At 46.1% G+C, this 23,159-nt stretch overlaps 1 protein-coding gene across 1 annotated transcript in view; it reads right to left on the bottom strand.

Moving 5' to 3' along the window:
- myt1la (myelin transcription factor 1-like, a) overlaps nt 1-22,713 on the bottom strand; it is a 75,787-nt gene extending 53,074 nt beyond the window's left edge. Inside the window, exons 1-4 of the mRNA XM_040125993.1 lie at nt 22,597-22,713; nt 6,051-6,151; nt 5,306-5,360; nt 4,877-4,910 (exon numbers count right to left, since the gene is read on the bottom strand). Coding sequence (XP_039981927.1) covers nt 4,877-4,910; nt 5,306-5,360 — 89 coding nt within the window. The 5' untranslated portion in view covers nt 6,051-6,151; nt 22,597-22,713. The remainder of the gene's footprint in view (nt 1-4,876; nt 4,911-5,305; nt 5,361-6,050; nt 6,152-22,596) is intronic.
- Nucleotides 22,714-23,159: the final 446 nt, after the last annotated feature.

Below are 23,159 nucleotides of genomic sequence, written 5' to 3'. Positions count from 1 at the left end.
CCTCCCAAGTCCCGTGCCCAGTAGGCCCATTTGGTAATCCACCCATGTACCCCGGGTCCTGTATACTGTAGCCCTGGGTGATAAATATGAATACGAATGAAACAAGATCAACTCGCCTGCTCTGTCGTCCAGGGTTAAATTAACACTGGGAGTTAGGAGTTAAAAGTAAACTTCTTAATTTGGAGAACACAAACTCATCTCCTTCAGCTGGTTTCATTGTCAGCAGCAGGTTGAAGTGTTTCTGTCTGAATGGGGTTTTTTTGGGTTTTTTGTTTTCTGTTTTTTTTTTGTATCGTGGCTGCAGTCGGCAGCAGAGCTCTCCACAGCTCTGAGTCACACCGCTGCAGCTTTCAGGCTGCTCTGCCCCGAAGACACGCAGACCGCCGGCCAACGCACGCCGCTTGGCTTCAGGGGCACATCCACGACCTCTGGCCCCACACTTGCAGAGCTCCACCCACCCTCCACCCAACATCACCTGATTTATACGCTCTCTTACTGCAGGCTAAAATGGGGGCTGACGAAGACAGAGGTGAAGATTTAACATCACGAGTGCAGAGAGGCAGAGGAGGAGGAGGAGAGCGAAGGGGAGGACGTTAAAGATGGAGAGAGCAGAGGAGGATGAGGAAGGAGATGAAGAAAATGAGAAAGAGGAGGAAGGCAAGAAGGGCAGGGCAAGGGATATATGAGGAATGGGAGGAAACAGAGGAAGACAAGGAGGAAAGCGACAGGAGGAAAGAAGAGGAGGAGGAGAGGGAGAAGATATAGAAGCTCGGTGAGGAAATGAGGCGTGAGAGGAAGAGAGAGGAAGAGAGAGGAGGACCGAAATATAGTAGAAAGAGGGTGAAGAAGACTGGAAGGACAGAAGCAGGGAGAAGAACAGGAGGAAGAGGGGAGGGAGAAAAAGCAAGAGGAGGAGGAGGAGGAGGAGGCGGTTTGTTCAAGGTGAGGAGGCTCATCAATCAGTGTGGGAGCAGAGACTGATAGTGATGCCTTATTGATCCCAGCTCTGTTTGTGTGTGTGTGTGTGTCTTCACTCCCCCCGGTACAACGTCAGACACACTTTCCAATCATGGTAAAATTCCTATATGAAAAATTACAAATATTTTCTTCCTCAGTGCTGAGATTCTTCCTCCTGTTTCCACAGCATCCGAATATTTTCTCTCTGGACCTTTCCTGACTTCAGGATTATTGCCTTCATCTGCAGAGAACTGGGATACTCACTGATGTCAACGACAGACAGGACTGTAGAAGCAGTTTAAATTATTGCCACTATTTCAGTTGGTTTTTTAACACTGAGAACTGCAACAGAAGGGCAGAGCAATGCAGGTAAACCAATGGACTTCTTACAGGTGGAGAAGCCACCGGAGGGTAAAGATTTGGAGGGAGGGCCCCGAAAGCCAAATCTGATGTGGCCCAAAAAAGGGCTAAGTGTCCGGACACACCAGAAAGTGGCAGAGCAGAATTGATTCTCACATAATAGATGGTGCTAGAGGTTTGGTGGGTAGTGATTGCTTGTACTGAAATCGAGTGGTCTCTGCCTGAAATGTTGCCGTTATAAATGCCGGCGCAGCGCGGTCTAAACTAAACCAAGAGGGACTCGCAACTGCAAATCTGACGAGGAAAATATCCCAGTTTCTGAGAGAAACAACATAATCATGACAGCTGTGCTGGCACATAAGCAACTTTCCACTGCTTTAAAGGCTAAGTCTGGTGATACTCTAATTTTTTTTTTAATACTGTCAAAGAATTCCATGAAAAGACCAAAACCAACAATGACTGTATCCTTCTCACTAGTACCGTGTGTGTATCAAAGCCCGATCCATCTTTTTCCTCTCAGCCACGGAGCTCCATTGTCCGCTGTTGTCCACAAAACATTAAAAACTCGTCAGTGAGTCACACTGTTGCACCGGGTGACATGTTCCTTCATCACCATGAACACACACACACACACACACACACACACACACACTGGAGTTTACTTTGACTCAGTCCCACACACACACACACGCACACACACACTGGAGTTTACTTTGACTCAGTCCCACACACACACACACGCACACACACACTGGAGTTTACTTTGACTCAGTCCCACACACACACACACTGGAGTTTACTTTGACTCAGTCCCACACACACACACACTGGAGTTTACTTTGACTCAGTCCCACACACACACACACTGGAGTTTACTTTGACTCAGTCCCACACACACACACACACACACTGGAGTTTACTTTGACTCAGTCCCACACACACACACACTGGAGTTTACTTTGACTCAGTCCCACACACACACACACTGGAGTTTACTTTGACTCAGTCCCACACACACACACACTGGGTTACTTTGACTCAGTCCCACACACACACACACTGGAGTTTACTTTGACTCAGTCCCACACACACACACACTGGAGTTTACTTTGACTCAGTCCCACACACACACACACTGGAGTTTACTTTGACTCAGTCCCACACACACACACACACTGGAGTTTACTTTGACTCAGTCCCACACACACACACACTGGAGTTTACTTTGACTCAGTCCCACACACACACACACACACACACACACACTGGAGTTTACTTTGACTCAGTCCCACACACACACACACTGGAGTTTACTTTGACTCAGTCCCACACACACACACACTGGAGTTTACTTTGACTCAGTCCCACACACACACACACTGGAGTTTACTTTGACTCAGTCCCACACACACACACACTGGAGTTTACTTTGACTCAGTCCCACACACACACACACTGGAGTTTACTTTGACTCAGTCCCACACACACACACACTGGAGTTTACTTTGACTCAGTCCCACACACACACACACTGGAGTTTACTTTGACTCAGTCCCACACACACACACACTGGAGTTTACTTTGACTCAGTCCCACACACACACACACTGGGTTACTTTGACTCAGTCCCACACACACACACACTGGAGTTTACTTTGACTCAGTCCCACACACACACACACACTGGAGTTTACTTTGACTCAGTCCCACACACACACACACTGGAGTTTACTTTGACTCAGTCCCACACACGCACACACACACACACACACACACACACACACACACACACACACACAGACACACAGGTAGCAGTGATATTGAGCATTTACTGTCAGCAGCTGCCAGTGTGTTTCTGCAGTCATGTGGCTAAAATGTTCCAAGTCATCAAAATGTAATAAAGAACTCGTGGAATATGATTGACAAAACCGTTCATGTTTTACCCTCCAGGGTCATACATTAACATGACACAATGCTGACCCACTATTGTATGTCACAATGTCGTGATTTTCTCTCAGAATTACAACGTTCATCTATGCGCTTCGCCTTCGAGCTCAGCTCCCGCTTTCACCCGCAGATGCCGCAGAAATCCGCCTATTAATTTTACACTCACCTCCTTTGCCCTCTAGCTTGTAACTGTTGTCACTGCCATCGCTGTCAGACGGTTTTTTTCATTCCCGGTGCCAAAGTTTAACGCGGCGCTTTGGTGTGTTTGCCTCATGTTGGTAGGTGGAAGTGACCGGCCCTGAAGTTTTGCAGAGTGTGGCAGGGTTTGCCCTTGAGGTACAGCCCCTCCCGAGTCCCGGGAGCAGGCACTGCCTTGAAGGCTCAAGTCAGGGAACACGAGTCTTTCGTGCAGCGTGAACACCCCAGATTACATTAAAGATTGGAACACGTTTGCCTGCAGTTCACCCTGCAAGATACGCACCGATATGAATCATGGGTATAGGCCGTACGTCCATGGATGCGTTATGAGAAAAGGGGCCCCTGGGCACGGACAGTTAAAAAGGCCCCACACCCCTCCTATATAGGACCCCAAGACTGAAAGAGACACAAAACTACTACATACTTTTATGGTCGTCCATTTCGGTGGTGGAAGAAGTACTCACGTGGTTTATGGTGTGGTGTACCACAATGTCCGAATACTCTGTCACAAGTAAAAGTCCTGCATTCCAAACTTTACCTCGGTAAAAGCACAAAAGTGCTGGCACCAAAACATATTTAAAGTACCAAATTAAGAGTACCCATTATGCATAATGTCCCATTTCAGAATGATGTCTATTATATTACTGGATTATAATTATTGATGCATTCATGTGTACATCACTTTAATGTTGTAGCTGGTAAAGGTGAAGCTCATTTTAATTAGTTTATGTACTGCTGAGTAGCTTCTGAATTTCCCCCTGGGGATCAATAAAGTCCCATTTTAACCTATAATTATACATCCTAATTCACTGGTTGATTACATTTTGTACTATTAATCTGAAGCTGCAAAGTAACTGAAATTTTCAACCTGTTCCTGAACCATCCACGTATAAACCCGTGTACACCCACCGCTACACCTCTGCTCTGGGCTCAGCGAACCGGATACCCCTCGGCTGTCCTTCGTGTAAGAGTCACAACAAGAAAGCGCCACAGTGCACGAGCTCGCCAAAGCCCGCATCCACATCCGGGGCAGAATCCGCAGGGCTTTCTCTGGATCGGAGGTTTGAAAATCGGCTGACAAGAGCAAAAGTGCAGTAACAAAACACTCCTCAGGGAGCTCAGGCCTTCCGGTCAACCCTCTCAAGACTTCTCCATTGTTGTCCACCTATGTATTGGAGTCTACCCTCACTTTCACCTGATGCATAACAGGCAACACGTTGGACCCCCGCACGTAACTGTGGCGGGCCCACAGAATTACGAGATGACGAGTCAAACTTTTTGAGACGTTAATTACAGGAAAAGGCTTATTCTTGAAAGTTGTTTTCTTAGAGGAACGCAAGGCGAATGCCTCGGTGCAATACCAGAATGAATGATGAACGTATTCTGGAGCGTGGATCGGCAGAGGTTCACCTACCTGAACAACTCCTGTGTCACGGCTTCCACAGCAGCTACAGATAAGGGAGAGAACAAAAAGAGTCATGTTATGATAACTTCAGTCCTCAGCCAACAATAATTAGCACGTGTAACATTTATGCATGTGTGCAGTCCAGTACTAACCAATTTGAATTTAGCATAGGTGGGGAACTACGGACACAGGGACAAACAGCATGTGGGTTTTGTTCGTTCCACAAGGAGCATGTATTTAACCAAAGATTTTTTATTTTTTTTAATGTTAAAATAAGTAAAAACAAGTGGTTGGGACAAGAGCAGTTGTAACAGTAGCTGACATATTGGCTAGCTAAACAGCATAGCCAGGCTTTATTAGCCTGCCTTCGCTGGTGGGCGGCGATTCAGAGGTTTCGAACAAGCTTACAAAAAGACGGGGAGAAAGCAGGGCTCATACCTCGCACTCCTTTGGATCGTGTTCGATGGCGTTTTTCACCTGCATTCACCTCCATCTGGAGAGGAAAACACACATCGACCAAATCATTCACATGAACCCGCAACGGCTTTTTTGTTCATAGCATCATTAATCTAGAGTAGCAACTGCCGGCAAAGCCATGGCAACCAACTATCTGCCACTTAGCAACCACTTGGAACCACTTAACAACTACTTAGCAACCAACTAGCTGCCACTTAGCAACCGATTGGAACAACTTTACAGTAACAACCAATTATTTGCCGCTTAGCAACCACATGGAACAACTTAACAATTAGTTACAATAGCAACTAACTAAATGCCACATAGCAACCAGTTGCGACAAATTTCGGTTGCTCCGTGTTTTAGCTGGCGTTAATAATATGGAGCCATCTTTCCACACAGGGCATGCAATGTGTGTCCACACGAGATGGCCAGTCTACTCCGTTGCTCTTTGCCATAAATTCAGATGTGGAATAAACCTCATCTTTAGACAGGAGACCTCACACAGAGGTCACGCTAACAACAACCGTTTGCTGGTACAAACACTTGTGAGTTTTTTTCCTTGCCCCTCCATTGTTGGTGTTGCTTTTCGACTTACTTCTCTTCTAGGTTCTTAAATTTCTCTCTTTCTGCTTTCACATAAATGAATAGAAATCTTTTTTTTTTTTTTTAAATGTGTGTACTTTATTAATTCCCACAATTACACCAGTTAGTTGTGACAGCGTACCTGGTCGGAGCTCAGGCACCACCTCAATCCGTTGCTGGTCTCGTCGCTGAAGGGTCTTTATACCAAACACAGTTTCAGAGGCCGTCTTCCAAAGTCATGATCTGCCAAAAAACAAAACACAGCCATTTCTCCGTTGTGCTTGATGTAAGATTCATTTTTCAGGAATCAAACCTGTCGGCAGACTGTTTGTTCTGACATGTATCATCGTGATACTCTAACAACATTTAAACACTGGAGAGACTCCTGCCAAATAGCCTGTACACACTCTTACTGATATTTACAAATGTGACATTTCATTCATTCAGTCAATTAGGTGTTTCTCCAGAGAGGTCTTACAGTTTCACTGGCAAACGGATTTCAGTAACCCACAACATGACCTGCAAATGATGCATAATAAGACCAGCGTGGTTAATCGGAGACCTTTCCCAGCGTTTAATCATACCCCCGGCAGAATGAGTTCCTTCATAGACGTTTCTGTACTGCACAAGATATGAACTTCGAGATTGGGCGCTTTGTATGGCGGAGCAACAGTGGTTTTATTTTGAAATGAGTAGAGGGTAACGGTGGATCAACGACGGGATCATCAATCAGCAGAATTTTATTTTTGGTATCACCAACCGAAGAGTCAGACATGATGACAATACATGACTACCGTTGCGTCTCTTTTTCGTCCAAACATCTCAGTCAGTTCCTGTGGACTGAATTTCAGCTTCGGGATTTTTCAAAGCAGTTAACACTCCAACAACTGACACCGATTTCAATACGAACAACAACATTCATATTACTGAAGGGTGGTTTTTTTTTGCATTTTCTACACGGCTGGAGCACTTCGGGGTCTGGATGGACATGAAACTCTCCTGGATGAATCGTCAGTGCGACACCTGAACAACTCTGCACGGTACCTTGATTTAAAAGTTGCAACCCCCGTGTGCATTAAAAACAAAAACTCCCGAGGTGCATTTCACTAGAAGCAACATTTAATTACTGTACACCACAAACCTGGAATTTCCAAACGACATAAGATTTGCCACGACTTTGACTACCTTTACATCCAGGTCAAAATCTCCAATGCTTCTGAATGAACCATAAGCACTCATTATGTTCCACCATGCAAATCCCAATTCTAATTTTCTCTCTTTTTATTCTTTTAATTTATCTTAAAACTCTTTCTAAAATTTGAAGTAGCATTTAAATGTTTAATGCCGTTTTTTCCATTTTAAATGCATTATGTAAAGCGCTTTAAATTGCCTTTGTCTTATGAAACGTGCTCTACAAAAGAACTTGATTTGCCTGAGAAACGTCCAATCACAGTGACTCATTTTGTGTTTTGTATGTACTCTTTTCGAAAAAGCAAAGCATAACACACTGTGGCAACTTGATTAAACATTCAGCAGTTTGATCCAGCCAAGTTTCGGATTCTGGGTCAACTTTGGATGAATTTCGCAAACTATGACGCGGCGTCTTGATCACAACTTGCAACGCCGAAGCCTTGTGATTTGCCTACAGCTCCGATTTGTTCCCCTGCCTGGCTTCTTCTCCATGGCAACAGCAGCTGAGGGTCATCGTGGGTATTGTAGTATCTAAAGCCAAAACCAAGCCATACCCCATAACTAACTGACCGAAAAAAAGTACGATTTCTCAGAAACAAACTTATAGTATTGACAACTTATTCCGGGATGCTCCTGTGTTTCTATGTGACAATACTAATGAAAAATGATGAATCCGATCGTTATAAACGACTGATTTTCTAAGGCTATGTCTGAAATCACTCCCGAATTCACTCACTGACTACAACAGATGCTAAACAGATGTTTAATCTAGATTGAGATTTCGGGGCACTTATTAGTCGTTTTGCGTCACCACCGTCAGGTGTAGAGCCGCACAGCCGTAATTTTCACATCTATAAAATGTGACACACACGACATCGTGGCGGAGTCGCAACGATCAGTCAAGTCATCGATTTAGGCAGTCAACAGAAAATTCATCAACCATTTCGATAATCAATTAATCGTACCGCTTCATTTTTTAAGTGAGAAGTAAGATTCTCGAATGCGTACATCTTCTCTGGCTCTAAATTGACTATTTTTCGGGGTTTTTGGACCGTCGGTCACACGAGACAAAGCATTTGAAGATGTCACCGCGGGCTCGGAGAATTTAGCGCGGGCATTTTCTGACATATTTTAGATAAAAACAACTACTCGAAAGTAAGCGACAGATTAATCGAGACTGAAAATAATCATTCATTGCAGCCCCTACAGTGTTGGATTGTGCCAGGAATCACTCCCCTATTTGCTGTTACAGTGCACCGCATTTACTGTTCGCCATTTTATTCAAGTGTCCGAGTCTGAGTGTGTAAATATATCCGCCACGTATGAAGATGAATTCCACAATTTAAAAAAAAAAGTAGTGTACAAGACATTAACTTTCTAATGACAATCCCCCAGTTCGATGCGCTGCATTTATATATGTGAAAAAAAAATACCGTTGACTGTCAACTGTCAGTGATTCTCACAATAGGGATGATCGGTAAGTGTCTGAAATCTCAGTTTGCTGCTCACTGCTGAGTGAAGTAGTGAGAGCACATTATATAGGAGGTGAAGGGAGGTGAGCGAACCGGGCGGATGGTTTCACACACAGCATACCGTCTTTGTTCCACCGTGAGAATTTTTGAGGGCGCTGTACGATTATAAAGCATAAATCTCACTCTCAAATAAGATGGCGAGGGGTAGGTATAGTGCGTTATATGGTACGAGGAGTGGATCTGGACTCAAAACTATGACGCTGAGCCGGCAAAAGTCGAATGACATCCAAACAAAACCACTGCATTTTTCTCTTTTCCAAAACCGTAAATTACGCAAAAGTCCCGTTTTGAGCTGAAGCAATCGCAACAAAACCAAACGAGATCTCGCCCTGAGCATTTCGGTACAAGCAGCTACGTAAAAGAGAGTAAGACGACAGTGAAACAACAGATGGATGATGAAGACGTGAAGGCAGCAGCACCCCGTGCTCCTCTCTGCTCGGCTGCAGTGCAGCTCTGAGGAGGGGGGGGGGGGGTTTGCAGCGTTTAATATAAATGTAAATGCCGGACAGCCTCGCCTGAACTCTCAGCCGACTCCCATTATGGTTCCACGGCGTACCAAGGCCGGGTGCATCTGAGGCCGCCACTCCACAGAGCGTGCTCCAACGCGCCCTACATCAAACAGCCTTCCCTCCCTCCGCTGTGAGGAGCTCAGCCGGGGGAAAAAAAAAAAGAAAAAAATCCTCCACCTCCCTGGAAACTATACGACCGAGTGGGCTGCCCAACGCCTGTGTGACTGTGTGCGCTGCAGGGTGTGCGTGTACGTCAGTGTGTGTGTGTGTGTGTGTGTGTGTGTGTATGCATGTCCCTGCTCATGTTCAGATGATGTACTAACCTCACGAGTAGGTGTGTGTACGTGCGTGCGTGTGTGTGTCCTCACGCAAGTGTGTTTCCATAGGCCGTGTCCTTGTTCTCCCTCTGCATGTGTGTGTGTCTGTTGTGTGTCTATCTTTGTGAGGACCAGTTTCAGTTTTAGACCTTGAGTGTGAGGACGTTTTGAACCGTCGGGACATTTGTCGAAAGTGAGGACTTGTTTGGAAAGTGAGGGCATTTTTAGAAGGACAGGACCTTTTGTCGGGGGATTTTTTTTGGGGGGGGAGCAGGACATTTTCTAAAGTTAAGATTTTTTGGGAAATTCAGGATTATTTTTGGAAAACGAGGACATTTTTGGAAATAAAATGTTTTGGAAAATGGAGACATTTTAGTAATTGGAGGAGATTTTTGGTAGGGGAAGACGTTTTGGGTAAGTGAGGATATTTTTTTGAAAATGACATTTTTTTGGAAAGTGAGGACACTTTGGGACGGACAAAATGTATTTGGAAAATGACATTTTGGGAATGCGAGGACATTTTTGGAGAGTGGGGACATTTTAGTGAGAACATTTTTGGTCTTCAGTTCTTCAAAGTGTTAAAGTTTGGTTTCAGAGCTATGGGATGTCTTATGTCGGTGGTGATTATGTAGAGTAAACTGCAATACTACCATGAATAATAGTAAAAATGATAATAATAATTATAATATTGGGACATTTATCTTAATGTTATGAAAGACAGACCTGTATTATTGAAGTAAAAAAATGAAAAAACAAGCTCTGGTAGTCAGTTATTGTGTGCGTGTGTGTGTGTGTGTGTGTGTGTTTCAAAGTGTCCTATATGGCTGGAGTGGCGCTGTGTGAAGAGGAGCTTCCTGCTGCTTAGTATTCAGCCCGACACTCTGCCTGTCTGGTACAATATGATGCAGAGCTCTCCTATACTGAGCCACACACACACAGGCACACACACGTCAGCACACAGGCACACACACACACACACACACACACACACACACACACACACGAGTACAAATGCACACAAACACACACACATGCTACACACACACGTAGACTGACAGAGACTACCCCTTTGGTAGAGCAGTATAGACATGCACGTTCGGTGCCTCTGTCATTCCTGCTGCGAGCACGATCTATTGTGCCACTTCAACGGGCGCCCGGGTTCTGCCGCGCCCCCTGTTGGTCAAAGCCTACGCACCACATGAATTGATCATGTTTCTCTAAACCGATGGTTTTCTAACCACCGCGCAGTGTATCATCACGCATATACCCTGGGACCGGGAGAGACTGTGTTCAAGTGCACCTCCCCGTTTAAAGTCAGTTGAACTCGTGTTCGGGTAAGTCTCACCCGTCAGGTCACTGCTAACAGAGCCTGTTGCCAAGGCTACCTGTTCTTTAATAAGCCTTGAGCGCTGATTGAGGAACGGCGGTTTAACTGCTGTTGACCAGAGCCACAGTTTGTCTGAAGGTGCCCGATAAATGACCTTAACGGGCGCCTGCCAGCTAACCTCAAACAGGTATTCTCTTTTGCCGTAGTTTGTCCGACCTCCACAGGATGGATGCAGAGCACCGTGTCGCAACTAAGCCCACACACACACACACACACACACACACACACACACACACACACACACACACACTAGTTTTTCAGAATCTCTGAGCTTGTGCTAATAAACTAACAAACATTCAACCCTCGGTTTCTTGGATTCCTGTATTATTCTTGTGTTTTCATTTCAAAGATGGAAATATGAAATATGAGAGGTAAAATGCCTGGAAACGTGATGTTAACTGTGCAGTTTGTTTGGTTTTAGACAGAACAGTTCCAGGGATTTTGGGGGTGAGTTACCATTGGCGGAGGTTGGTGGATTTGGTGGAGCCGCTCGTTAAGGTGGTCTTTGGTGATTTGCAGATTAAAAACCGGACCAAATGACGCATTTAAGTTTTACCTTGTCTGTTCCGTTCCACACCCTCCGTAAAGACACAGATGTTTTCCGACCTGATGCCGGTTTTTAACGGGACGACGAAGCCATTTCCACAACAAAACCGTCCTCCGATCTCAAACCTCTCCGGCTCAGGGTTGGTTATGTTCAGGCACAGAAACGACTCGGTTGGGGTTAAAATAGCTGCTTCGTCGAGATCGGGGAACGTTCGTCATCACGGTTGCAATAATAACCACACGGTTAAAGATAGGAAACGACCGCCGGCCGCGGTTAGAATAAACCAGCACCGACTGCCGTTGGGAAACAGGAAGCGGAAAGTGGTCCGCAGTCAGAGTCTGACATTTTGTTGACCCATCCGTCCACGCTGACCTCCTCCCTCCGCAGGCTCTGTGTCTCTATAATAACATCACCCGACTTCCTCTCCTTGCTCCCGACGGACCACAGCAGTAATTGCTACAGCCACTAGATGCCATGTGGTTTTGTGGCATTTGCTGAAAACGACTGCTGCTCTCATTTCTCTGGGGACGGGGGCCTCGCATTTTGATGACTATACGTCGATATGCAGCGACATCCTGGACACAAAAAAGCTGCACAAAAGCGCTTTAAAAGTGAAACCCTTTATATACGCTAGAGCGTTATTGCTCCGGTTTTCAAGTGGGCTGCCACCGCAGTAATGGCCGCTTGTTTACTTCAACAAACAACCCAGATTAGTCTACAAAGTAATTCCCAGCAAATTAATAAAAAATACACTGTATAGAAAAATTTACCTCACATTCGGGGACAAAGAAAAAAGACCCAACAACATGAGGACACACACAAGCACAAACACTCACAGGCAAATGTTTGTGAGCCCAAACAAGCGAGCACGCACACACAACGCAACGCAACACACACACACACACAGCAGCCGGGTGAGGTGTGTGTTTGCGGCAGAGCCAGACAGCAGCTCAGTGTTTTATTACAGCAGAGAACTTTTATCAAACCGAACAAACAGAAACACCTGGCGTGTGGTGTGACGCTGTGAAGCGCACAAACCAAACACAACACAACTGAACAGAGACACACAAACACACACAGGCAGAGCGAGAGAGAGAGAGAGAGAGAGAGCTGCTTCAGGTCTGTCTGTTCCTCCGTCTGTCTGTACATCATGGCCAGATTTTTGTTATTCTGGACACGAACTGCTCACACGAGTGAGACATAAAATCTAAAGGCATCCACAGTTTTTTGCTACGGTGGCTCTGGTGAGAAATGACGCTGCCGGTCGTCTGTTCACGTGCCCGAAACGGACAACTATGTGTTAACCCTGGAAAAGCCTCAAGCGCCCACGTGACTCACGGCTGGTTTCGGTCGAGAGCAAAGTCCGAGGTAGCGTAAGTAGCGGCGTTGCTAGTGCCACCAGACCCACGAGGGAGGAGGTCAGGGTGGGATTCCTTTAACCCTGACCACCATTTTTCCCTAAACGTAACCAGGTAGCGTTTGTGCCTGAACCTGACCAAACTTTAGCCACGGCCGTGGGAGATTAAAATAACTGCCACGTGAATCATTTTTACAGCGTTTCTGAAACATTTGGAACAGTTCCGAAAGGCACTGACAAACGATGTCGTCTTGCCGATTGGGACGCGAGAGCAAAAAACTGGCCGAGACTTCAGGGCATAAAAGAAAAGGAAACAAACAAAATCAAACACTTTTACGCTGAGTCCTCTTGTTGTGGGCGTCTGCGCTCAGCACGGCACTACGCTCTCCACCGTCGCCGTCCACGGTTTGGCCGAAAACAGCTTTACACGAGCGCACAGATGCTCAGGAGCTGCTGCCTGAGAAGCTCAACGTGGGGCTAAAAACTATTTTTTTAAAAGAGGACTAAAAGCCTGGAAGTACATTCACTCCGGGACTGCACCTCCGTGTCTTCATTTTTGAGGGACTTTACTTGAGCATCCACTCCTTGACATTTTGGAGGCAAATATTGGACTTTTTAACTCCACTACGTTTATTTGACAGTTGTAGAAACTGGTTTCTACTGTCAGATTTAAACTACCCAACACATACATACACAGTTAAAATTAGCTGATCCAGCTTTAACTACGAAATGTGTCTTGCACGTTAATGCATCAACGGCAGTAATACGTCATTTAATATACAATAATATTCTCTGAAACTCAGTGGAAGGCGTTTGTCTGCGTAATGTGCACTTTTACTTTTGATACTCTGAATTTCGCTGATAATGCTTCTGTACTTTTAACTTAAATATCATTTTGAATACAGGACTTTCTAATTGTAATTGAATATCTTTACACTGCACTAGTGCTACATTTACTTAAGTAAAGAATCTGAATATTTCTTCCACCACTGGAAGCTGCTATAAATGCATATAAGTGTAAACTGTACACTAGACAAAAATCCAAAAAGACGGAATGGACCTTTAACTCATTTCACTGTGACAGGCTGATGCACACACTGCTGTTCTGCAGCTCAGCCTGGTGCGAAGGCCCCGGCTGCCTCCTGTACACCGGCCCCTGCTCCCGGTTTCCATGGAGACTGGAGCGATCGGGTGATTAGCCACATCAATTAACCTCTGACCAATCACAGGGAGAGCCTGAGCAGCGGCAGCTAACTGTGCAGCCGCCGCAGATACGATCACGTCTGAACACAACGAGGCTGGATCAGTGAAGTTACAGTGGAAGTCAGTAGCAGTCCCACACCGGCACACTAGATTATAACGGGAGCCTTTCCTGCACTTGTTTGGTTTTTTTCCTTTCATTTTAGGTCTTATCTTTAATTACCAGCTCCATAAAGTACCTTTTTCCAGTTTTTTTTTTTTCTTTTTAAAGCACATATTTTCACAATCCATTTGAATCTGGAAAATGGAAAATGAAAAAACTAATCAAGAATTTATTTGTGGATCTGTTAGTGGGCCTAAAAAACTGAAAAATTACTATGTGTTTTTCTGTTTTCAGCTTGAAGTAAGTACCCTGAAAATTAATCTTATTTATGGTTTTCTATTATTTTTGGCGCCTTTGAGATTTCTGCTTTTCCATTTCCGATTCTCCTGCGGGGTTTAACGGCCAGAGCGAACCCTCGTGCACTTCGCTTTCACCCTTTAAACCCTGTAAATGTGGCCTCGCTGCAGATTTTCACGGCTGGACACGAATGCGCCGCCGGCTTCCCTGCCCCCGGCTCGATGACCAGGTCTGTGGTGTCAAGTCAGCACTTCAGAGGAGATAAAGTCCTCTTCGGCCCTCGGACGCTCTCCTGTCAGAGAACATTCACTTCACGACGGGAACTCATCCACCGTGAGCATCTGCACACGCTCGCAGTTTTACACGTCTGCAGGCGGAGTCTGAGCCTTCGTCACTTAAAATGCAGGTAGATGTCGGTTTCTGTTGTCGGACTAATGCGGCGCCGTGCAAACAAGTCACCTGGCTGAAGGTCAGAGAATGCCAAAAAGGCAGGTTTCATACTCTGCGCTGAACAACTGAAGAAATCCCAATCTTAACAGAGTATTTACACGCTTGTTAATCACCTGAGTTTGATAATTATGTCTGCAAGGAAGTGCGGCCTACCGGAAACATTGCATTAGCTTTCGGCTGAAGTGGCTGCATTATTACACCGATGCAATTCGTGCATCAGTTTGTGCACACAAATGCCTAAAAATTCACTGCATGAACTTTTAGCTGCATGTTATAGCCGGGAACATGGATGAGTTATCCCGTTATCTGTGTCAAGCGCGAAGGTTTTCAGAAGCAGGGGGAACACGAAGTAAAGAAACGTATAAACAGTGTTATCAAAAACAGGAACGCTACGTAAACCTCCCTTTTGTCAATGCACTAACACATGTAAGTTACTGATACTTTTCTGATAATTAATTTTGCATTTGATGTTCAATTCGTGTGTCTTTTTAGGAGAATATTAAGTGTAAATGAAAAATATTACCCGACAGACAACACTGGCGGTGGCCCCTCCTCAGCCCTGAGTAGTGTCTGCAGGCGTTCCCTTCGGGTGCAGCCAGCTAGGCAGGGCAGCCCGCACGTAGCCCGAGAGGCGAAAACCCGGGGCGAAAAAAAAAGTTCCACCAAGTGCTCACTGCACCAAATGCTGCCGCTCCTTAAGCTAGCTGCTTCAAACACACCTAAGTGCCCGAAGGCGACTCCGATTTGTTTTTATCAACCGACATCTTTCATCTGTCGTCTGGACTGGCAGGGCAGTGGAAGGACACTGTTTAGAGAAACTTTAGTGGGAACATCTGTTTGAGACAAGACATGTGAGGTGGACCTGCCCTTTTTTCATTATCAAGAAAAAGACACGTTTCTCTTCAAACTTAAAACAGTTGTGAATTAGTTTTAGTTAACATCATTTCTAGCAGACATGGGGCCAAATAACTTTCTTTTTTTATGATGCTGCATTCATCCGAAAATGGAAACTGAAATAACGCAGATAAAAGCCTGAGGTGGTCAGTGGTTAGCTCGCTGGCCACCGTAGTCGACCAACTGGGGCCCCAAGCTTCTAGCACCTCTCCGTGTTACGAAGGCATGGAAAATTACCGGCACTTTCCGGTGTGACCCGTGGCCTCCTCAACCTCCACGGTACATAATTCATTATTTCCCCAGGCACAAGAGAAACCAACCGGAACTCCGGAGCAGACGTGAGCAGTTGACTCACTGAGTAGTCGACCGACAGAAAAATTAACTGGCCACAATTTTGATGACTGAATAATTGTTGAAGTCATTTTTGAAGCAAAAATGCTAAAAAAAAATAAAATAAAATATGTAATTGGTGGTACCACTTTCTCAAATGTGAATTTTTGCTATTTTCCCCAATTTTCTATCTTAGTAAACTCAACATCTTTGGGTTTTTGACTGTTGATCAGAATAACAAAAAAAAAAATGAGAATATGTTAACTTGGGCTTCAGGGAATAATGAGGCATGTTTCACTATTTCCTGACATTTTATAGCATAAACAGTCGATCGATTATTACTGAAAAGAACTGTCAGATAATGAAGGTAATTGTTGCTTGCAGCCTCGTATTTCTCCTGTGAAGAATTCATACTGCCTTGCCCGAGGTTTTCTGTGAGTTAAGAACTTGACACATGAACGGCCACGCAATAAACTAAAACAGTTCTAGTCTTAAAACCACATTTTGACGCAGAGTCCCTCGACAAGACCAGGCTACAAGATGGAGGACCTGCCAGAGTTCAGTTAATCAAATTATGTCACCAGAAATGATATGTGGTGACCTCGGGGCTTGTGGGGCCTCTGGACAGTCTCTCGCTTTGTCTGGTTGGTAATCCAGACTTGGCGTGACAGACCTTAGGTCTCCGTACGGCACCGGGGCGAAGACTTTGTACTTATGAAGCGACGATGCAACTAATTGCTCTGCTTAATCACCGGTTTACACGCCCAGTCTCAACCAAACTGACATTCTTCACAGCGTAGACGTGGATTCGGTCGCTGCCGGCCTCTCGCCCTCCCATCATTCACCTCTGTTAGCGGGAGGGGGGGGCTGTGTGACTGACACGTTGAGGGGTGGATGTGGTCAGTGTGTGAAGCTTTAATGATCTGTAACAAGCAGATGAGGTAGGTTGTCAGTGGCAACAGAGATTCCAAAATCGTTATTCGAGCTTGAATTAGTGTGTGTGTGTGTGTGTGTGTGTGTGTGTGTGTGTGTGTGTGTGTGTGTGTGCGCGATCCAGCCCGATCGGAGGCGATTCTGCAGATAATTTCTCGCTCTTTGCTACGAACAGAAACCTGAAAAAAAACGAAGATATTTGACACGGCTCAGAGGTGAGGGTCGTTACAGAAAACCGACTACGGGGGAGGTCAGAGGTGAGAGGTCACAGCACATGAGCAAAATTAAAAAGAGGTTTTTCAAAATCAAACAATTGGATTCCACAGAAACAAGCTGTCGGTCACACACACACACACACACACACACACACACACACACACTTCATGAAGAATGAGATCTGCCCATGATGAATGACTAAAAATGTGTGAGTGTGTGTCGTTAACTAGTGTGCATGTGTTGTTTAAGGAGTGTGTATGCGTGTGGTTTTTGCGGAGCTCCAGGATAGATTGCGGATGACGCCTTCTGATGCGTTCCTGTGTGTGTGTGTGTGTGTGTGTGTGTGTGTGAGAGAGAGAGAGAGCGCTGCTGACCTCGGTTGATCAGAAAGAGATAATCAGATTGATGGGTGTCTTGGCAGCAGCTCAGATCTAATAAACCACAGACAGCAGGACAGAGAGAAAGACCAGCGGTTCAGATGAGGTCTCGGTGGTTCGACTTGACAGCTTCATCGCCAACGCCACAGCAACCAGCTGAACCTCCATCGTGAAGGAACACAGTCTGTTGAACCCATTTCAGACCTGCACTTTGTTACGTAAAAATCATTTTCTGTCCGTCTCGTGTCAATGTCTCATTTCGTAGTTGGCCAACCTTTACGTAAAGCTGGACAGACACTGTACGGACTAAGCCCGATGTTGGCCCCAAACCGGTCACATCCGTCTAATTTTAGAACAGTTGGGGGGGTGGGGGGGGGGGTTCACGACTTCTGATTAAATGCCTGAATGATCAACGGTCTGAATGGGAGTACTGCTGTAGCAATACTATTTATGAAAAGGTGTCGAGAGTTGTGAAACTGTATCTTAATTTTTATGTGCCTAAGAATCTATAAATGTGTAGTCTGCAAATACGTATTCGGATTTGAGCACTGAGACTCGTGAATGTGTACACAAAGCTGGAAATGAGGGAAAACTGACAAGTATTTAGCTTCCAGATCTGGAAAAACAGACAATCTTTCATTCCACTCAGAGCCTTTCCCTATTTCCGTCAATACCGGTGTGGACCCACCTGTCTTACTTTTAATTAACTTCACTGAAATTGGCACCGGACCAAACCGACCCTGCTTACGTTTAGTGTGAGATCCGCACCGTGGCTCGCAAAAAATCAATTGATCCGCACGGCGTGAAAACAGAAGTCATACGATTTAAAAAGATGTGCTGTTAACGCAACGCACGAGATTAATTAAAAAGCACGTGTCTGCCCAGCTTCATGCTTGGGTACGGCACGAGTCTGAATTGAATGTCAGCACATCAGCGTAGAAGGCTGAAGGCTGGATAAATGGAGGGATATGAAATGTGCAATTTGTTCTGCTTATTAAGAGCAGTATAGGGCTGGTGGAACTAGATGAGCATCGGTGGTGGCAGGAGTACTGCGTGTGCCGTGGCATTCACACGAAACTGCCTATCCGGCCGGTCGGTGTGGTTTAGCCTGAGCGGATGAGGACGCAGATCTAAGGCTGGGTCAGCGGCAGAGTTTCTGCTCTTTGCGTAGGCGAGGGGTTGGATTTACGGGCAGCGTAAAGGTGGATTTAGGTCGGGGTTAGAGAATGGTCACAACTATGCAAAAACATCCATTTGCAAACAGGCTGAGCGTCGTGTTTCACAAATAGCTTTTTTGTAAAGCTGTATTCACCACGACGGTTAAGAACGTCAGCCAAAACTGCAAAAATACAGTAACTTTCATTCACTGAGGCTGAAGCACAACAGCTCAGTTCATCAGCGAGAGCAGCACCGGGGTCTGGGATTATTCCGTGACTGGGCTGTGATGTGAATAGACCAACAGGTGTGAATGGAGAATTTATCTGTGACCAGCAGGCCGGTATGACTGGTCAGGTCTAAGCTGAACGTGTGTTTAATATCCTCTTTCACACACAGCTGGTGTCAGGCCGCAGAGACGAGGAAGGTCTGTTTTGTTCTGCAGTCTTGACCAGTCTCCAGCTCCGGTCTGGCTCTGACTCCGTCTCTGCACAGAGCAGACAGGAAATAAAGGGGTTCTGCTTTCATTACTTTTCAGCTGAGTTCACCTGTCCCTTTGTTTACACAGCAAAACATCCAGGAGAGAATCTACAGTGGTTCATGCAGAGCCACAAAGCCAGGTCAAACAGGACCAGATCTAACAGAAAGATTATATTTTGTCTCGTCTCCACTCATTCGCCATCCGAACTGAGTAGAGGATTGTTCGCCCCAAACCAGACCGACTGCACTGAGATCAGCTAGAACAGTGATTCCTAACCTTTTGTTAGCAAATTTCCTTCGGGCCGCGACTGGGCGAGGGGTCGGGGGAAGACTGAGCTAGGGTCTGCTGCACGTCCTCCATCACCAGCAGAGCAATAAAACAACGGGGAGCCGGTCATTAATCAGAGGTCACTCGGCCTATATCACTGTGACCACCGGGTGATGATGACAGAGAGGTGAAATAAAGAGAGAATCAGAAGAAACAGAGGTATTTCACGTTTTACTTTAAATATCTGGGGCCACCTTGTCCATGGAAAATGTTCACCTTCTAGTTTGATTAACTAACTTGCATAATACCATGACCAATCAGTTCCAAGACCCGAGACTCAAACACCCGACATCCAACAACTACTCCGACCTAAATGACCAAATAGGTCGCCCGTCCCTACCCCGGGATACGATCCAGAGGAGCGCACCAGCAGCGGGCGCACCGGACCTTCGCGGTCACGTTGTGGATAGAAGAAACAACGCCGACTAGTTAGGACAAAGTTTCACACTGGGAAACAAACACCGTCTCCTTTGTGAAAGTCCTGCGTTTTTCTGGACCAGTGCATCCAATCCAACCTTCCTCCTAATGTAGACCTCGTCACTCTTTATGCTACGTCACCTGATGTCCTCCCGTCTTAACTGCTCTGGCAACTAGAGGTCGCCAAGCGAATAAAAAGTAGCTATGGTTCGTAATAAGCTGCTGGCAAAGACGATCCACATCAAATCCCTTAGTCTAACAAAACAAAAAAAAAAAGTCATTATGCCCACTTTGAAATCCAACAAGAAATAAAAACCTCTTGTTGACAGAACACGAGAAACGAAATCTGGCCTCAAAACAAAGAAAGCGAGGAAGTGCTACAGAGGAGTAAAGCGTCGAGAAGAAAGTGTCCGCACAAACTCATCCCGCGGTAAAAACCACCCGGTCTTTTCTCTCCATCCCGTTCTGGTGTATCTACGCACGGACCTCAGAGAGTCCACAGAAATACTGCAGTAAAGTTTCAATCGTTAATTCAAAAGCACATCAGGACAAGTTCGGTCCCGTTCTTTGTGCGTCCAGATTGGACCGTCGATGAACTGACACGAGTCTGGATCTTTTGGTCCTTCGAGCCCGGTTTAAAAATTCACGCGGAGCTGCTCTGCCTAAGCCCAAACCTGCTCAAGTCCAACTTACTGACGGTCAGGTGGCTCACCACGCTCAAGACGTTTTAGGCTGAATCCAATACATGAACTTGTTTTCAGACACGAGCGCTCCAGACAACACTCCCCCTCGGTGGTTTGGGGGGGGGGGGTCAAGTCTGCACAGTCAAAGTCCAAAAGGAAGTCTCCAGGCGTTGGAGTTGAAGTTAAACTTGATAATTTTATTATAACCTACCGGAAGTTTCGCTTATTGCTCACTCGGTTGTCTGAGCTTCACTGTGCAGAATGACATATGCATGCAGAGTTTGTTGTTTTTCACATTTATCTGCTGAAGGGGGGAAAGTCTCTCTGCGCTCGTATTATTTATTCCTTTGGATTCACTCACAGTGCTTCGCAAAAATGAGACTTAGAACTGCAGCTGCAGAAAGAGAGAGGAAACAAAAAAAATGGGGGAAAAATAAAATAAAATAAACTTAACAAATAAAAGGAGTATAAGATAAGATTCGTAATAACCGAGTTGCATTCACTTTTCTGTTTCATTTTGTTTGTTTCATGGGACTATGACATTACTTCTAATGAGTGGGTACCTTTTTTTTTTTTTTCTTCTTCAAACACTTTTGTCCTTAGCTTGCAGGTAATTGCTTCAATTTCATACACTTCCTCTGATACGCTCGCCCATTCTCCTGCGGCAGGTGTGTCCTCGCCGAGCCAGTGCCTAGTTATAGGCTACATTCCTGTGCCGTGACCGAATACTCAATAGGTCTGGATGTCTACAGTCCTTGGGGATCATTCTCAGCACTGCAGTCTCAGGCCTCATTTTCAGGGATGCCCCCCGAACCATTCTTTATACAAACAAGATTAAAAAGAGAGACAGAGCGAGACTTCAGTCCAGAAGATCATCACCTTGGGAAATGACCAAAAGAAAGGCAAGTAGTTTGAGTTTGAAGTTTAAGACGTGTACGTGCCGCTGTTTTTACTCCTCACTGACATCTTAGTGGAGCAGAAGTCAAATTTCAAGTTTTGAGAATTTAGCAGGATGGAAATATGACACACGTACCATGATACTGAGATACTGATAAAGATGCCGCATGTATACAACAAACATTCTGGTGAACGCGCAGGGGATAAACTTGACAAAAAGGTGCCATAAAGTCACTGCAGGCTCACTCATTAGTATCACAGACACACTTCAGCTCACTGTGGAGGCATTAGAGCAGTTTTACAGGAACACTGACACACTCCCGACACCCTGTTGGAATATAAAGATGTCGTACACACACACACTTGGCCCCAGCCTGAATTATCATATCCTATCGAGGTCTACACATGCAGTACGGAGAGCAACACGGGCGTCACGGCACCCTGCGAGGGAAAAACACGGAAACATCACATATCATAGTATATTACAGGTCCCCAGGTATCACGGGTAATAAACACGGAAATTACAAACGACTGTCAGGATGAAACGTGAGCGCACACATAACCGAAAGGTGCCGTGAGGTCACTGAAGCCACTAGAGCTCACCCCCCGGAAAGCTGGTTATTATCGGGCGGACATTTAACTACGGAGGAGGTGAGGCTGTAAACTCACTCTGGGAAAAGGCAGAACAAGGTGCGAGCGAGCACCGTGGAGGCTCCACGGAAACACCGCACAATGACACAACAGAAATATACAACTATTCCGAGGGCAACACGCAGCGCTGTCGCCTCGAGCCAGTCGGAGCATGACCGACACTCTACGGGGGCATGACGGGAATTTCACCGGCAGACAAATGTCCGGGGGGGGGCGGGGGCGCACGGCGGAGCCCCGGGACCGCGGCCGGGACATTGACGGAAGGCTGCCACCGACGCTGAGCCCCGAGACAACGGAAGCATGACTGACACGCCAGAGGGGCATCGCAGGAGCGACGTGGCGGCAAACGGAGCGGCGGCGAGGGCGCGTGAGAACGCGCACAAAGAGCGTCAAAAGCCTCAGAATGAGATAGGAATATTAAAAGAAAGGAAACATACTGAAACGGCAAAGATGGAGACTCCTCTATCTGTCTCTTCTTCCTCCTCTCCCCTTCCTCTCTGGTCGGAAAGTCTGCAGCCTCCTTCGCTCACTCTCTCTCTCTTCCCCTCTCTCGGTCTCCGTCGAGGTCTCTCTACCCCTCTCGCTCTCTTTTGTCGCTGTGATATCTGGCCATGCCTTCAGTGGCGGAGAGCGTGATGGGGGAGGAGGAGGAGGAGGTCGACGACAGGGGGGGGGGTGGGGGGGTGGGTGAGGAGGAGAGGTGGGAGGGGGGGGGGCAGACAGACAGACGGGAGGGAGGATAGGATGATGATGCTGATGATGATGAAGGTGGTGGACGGAGAATCAGACACTGCAGCAGTAGAAGAAGAAGAAGAAGAATTACCTCTCTCTCTCTCTCTCTCTCTCTCTCTCTGTCCTTCCTCCTCTTCCTTTTCCTCTTTTTCTTTATTTCTCTGGGACGCGCACGCAAACCCGGCGACGCGCCCGAACCGATGGAGAGGCAGCGGGGGCGCGCACTTGCAGGCTCCAAGGGTGGCAATGCATTGACTGCCTCTCTCTA

This window comes from Xiphias gladius, chromosome 4 (assembly GCF_016859285.1).
Source record: "Xiphias gladius isolate SHS-SW01 ecotype Sanya breed wild chromosome 4, ASM1685928v1, whole genome shotgun sequence".
In the NCBI taxonomy this organism is placed as follows: domain Eukaryota; kingdom Metazoa; phylum Chordata; class Actinopteri; order Istiophoriformes; family Xiphiidae; genus Xiphias; species Xiphias gladius.
This window is presented reverse-complemented; position numbering and strand designations above follow the sequence as displayed.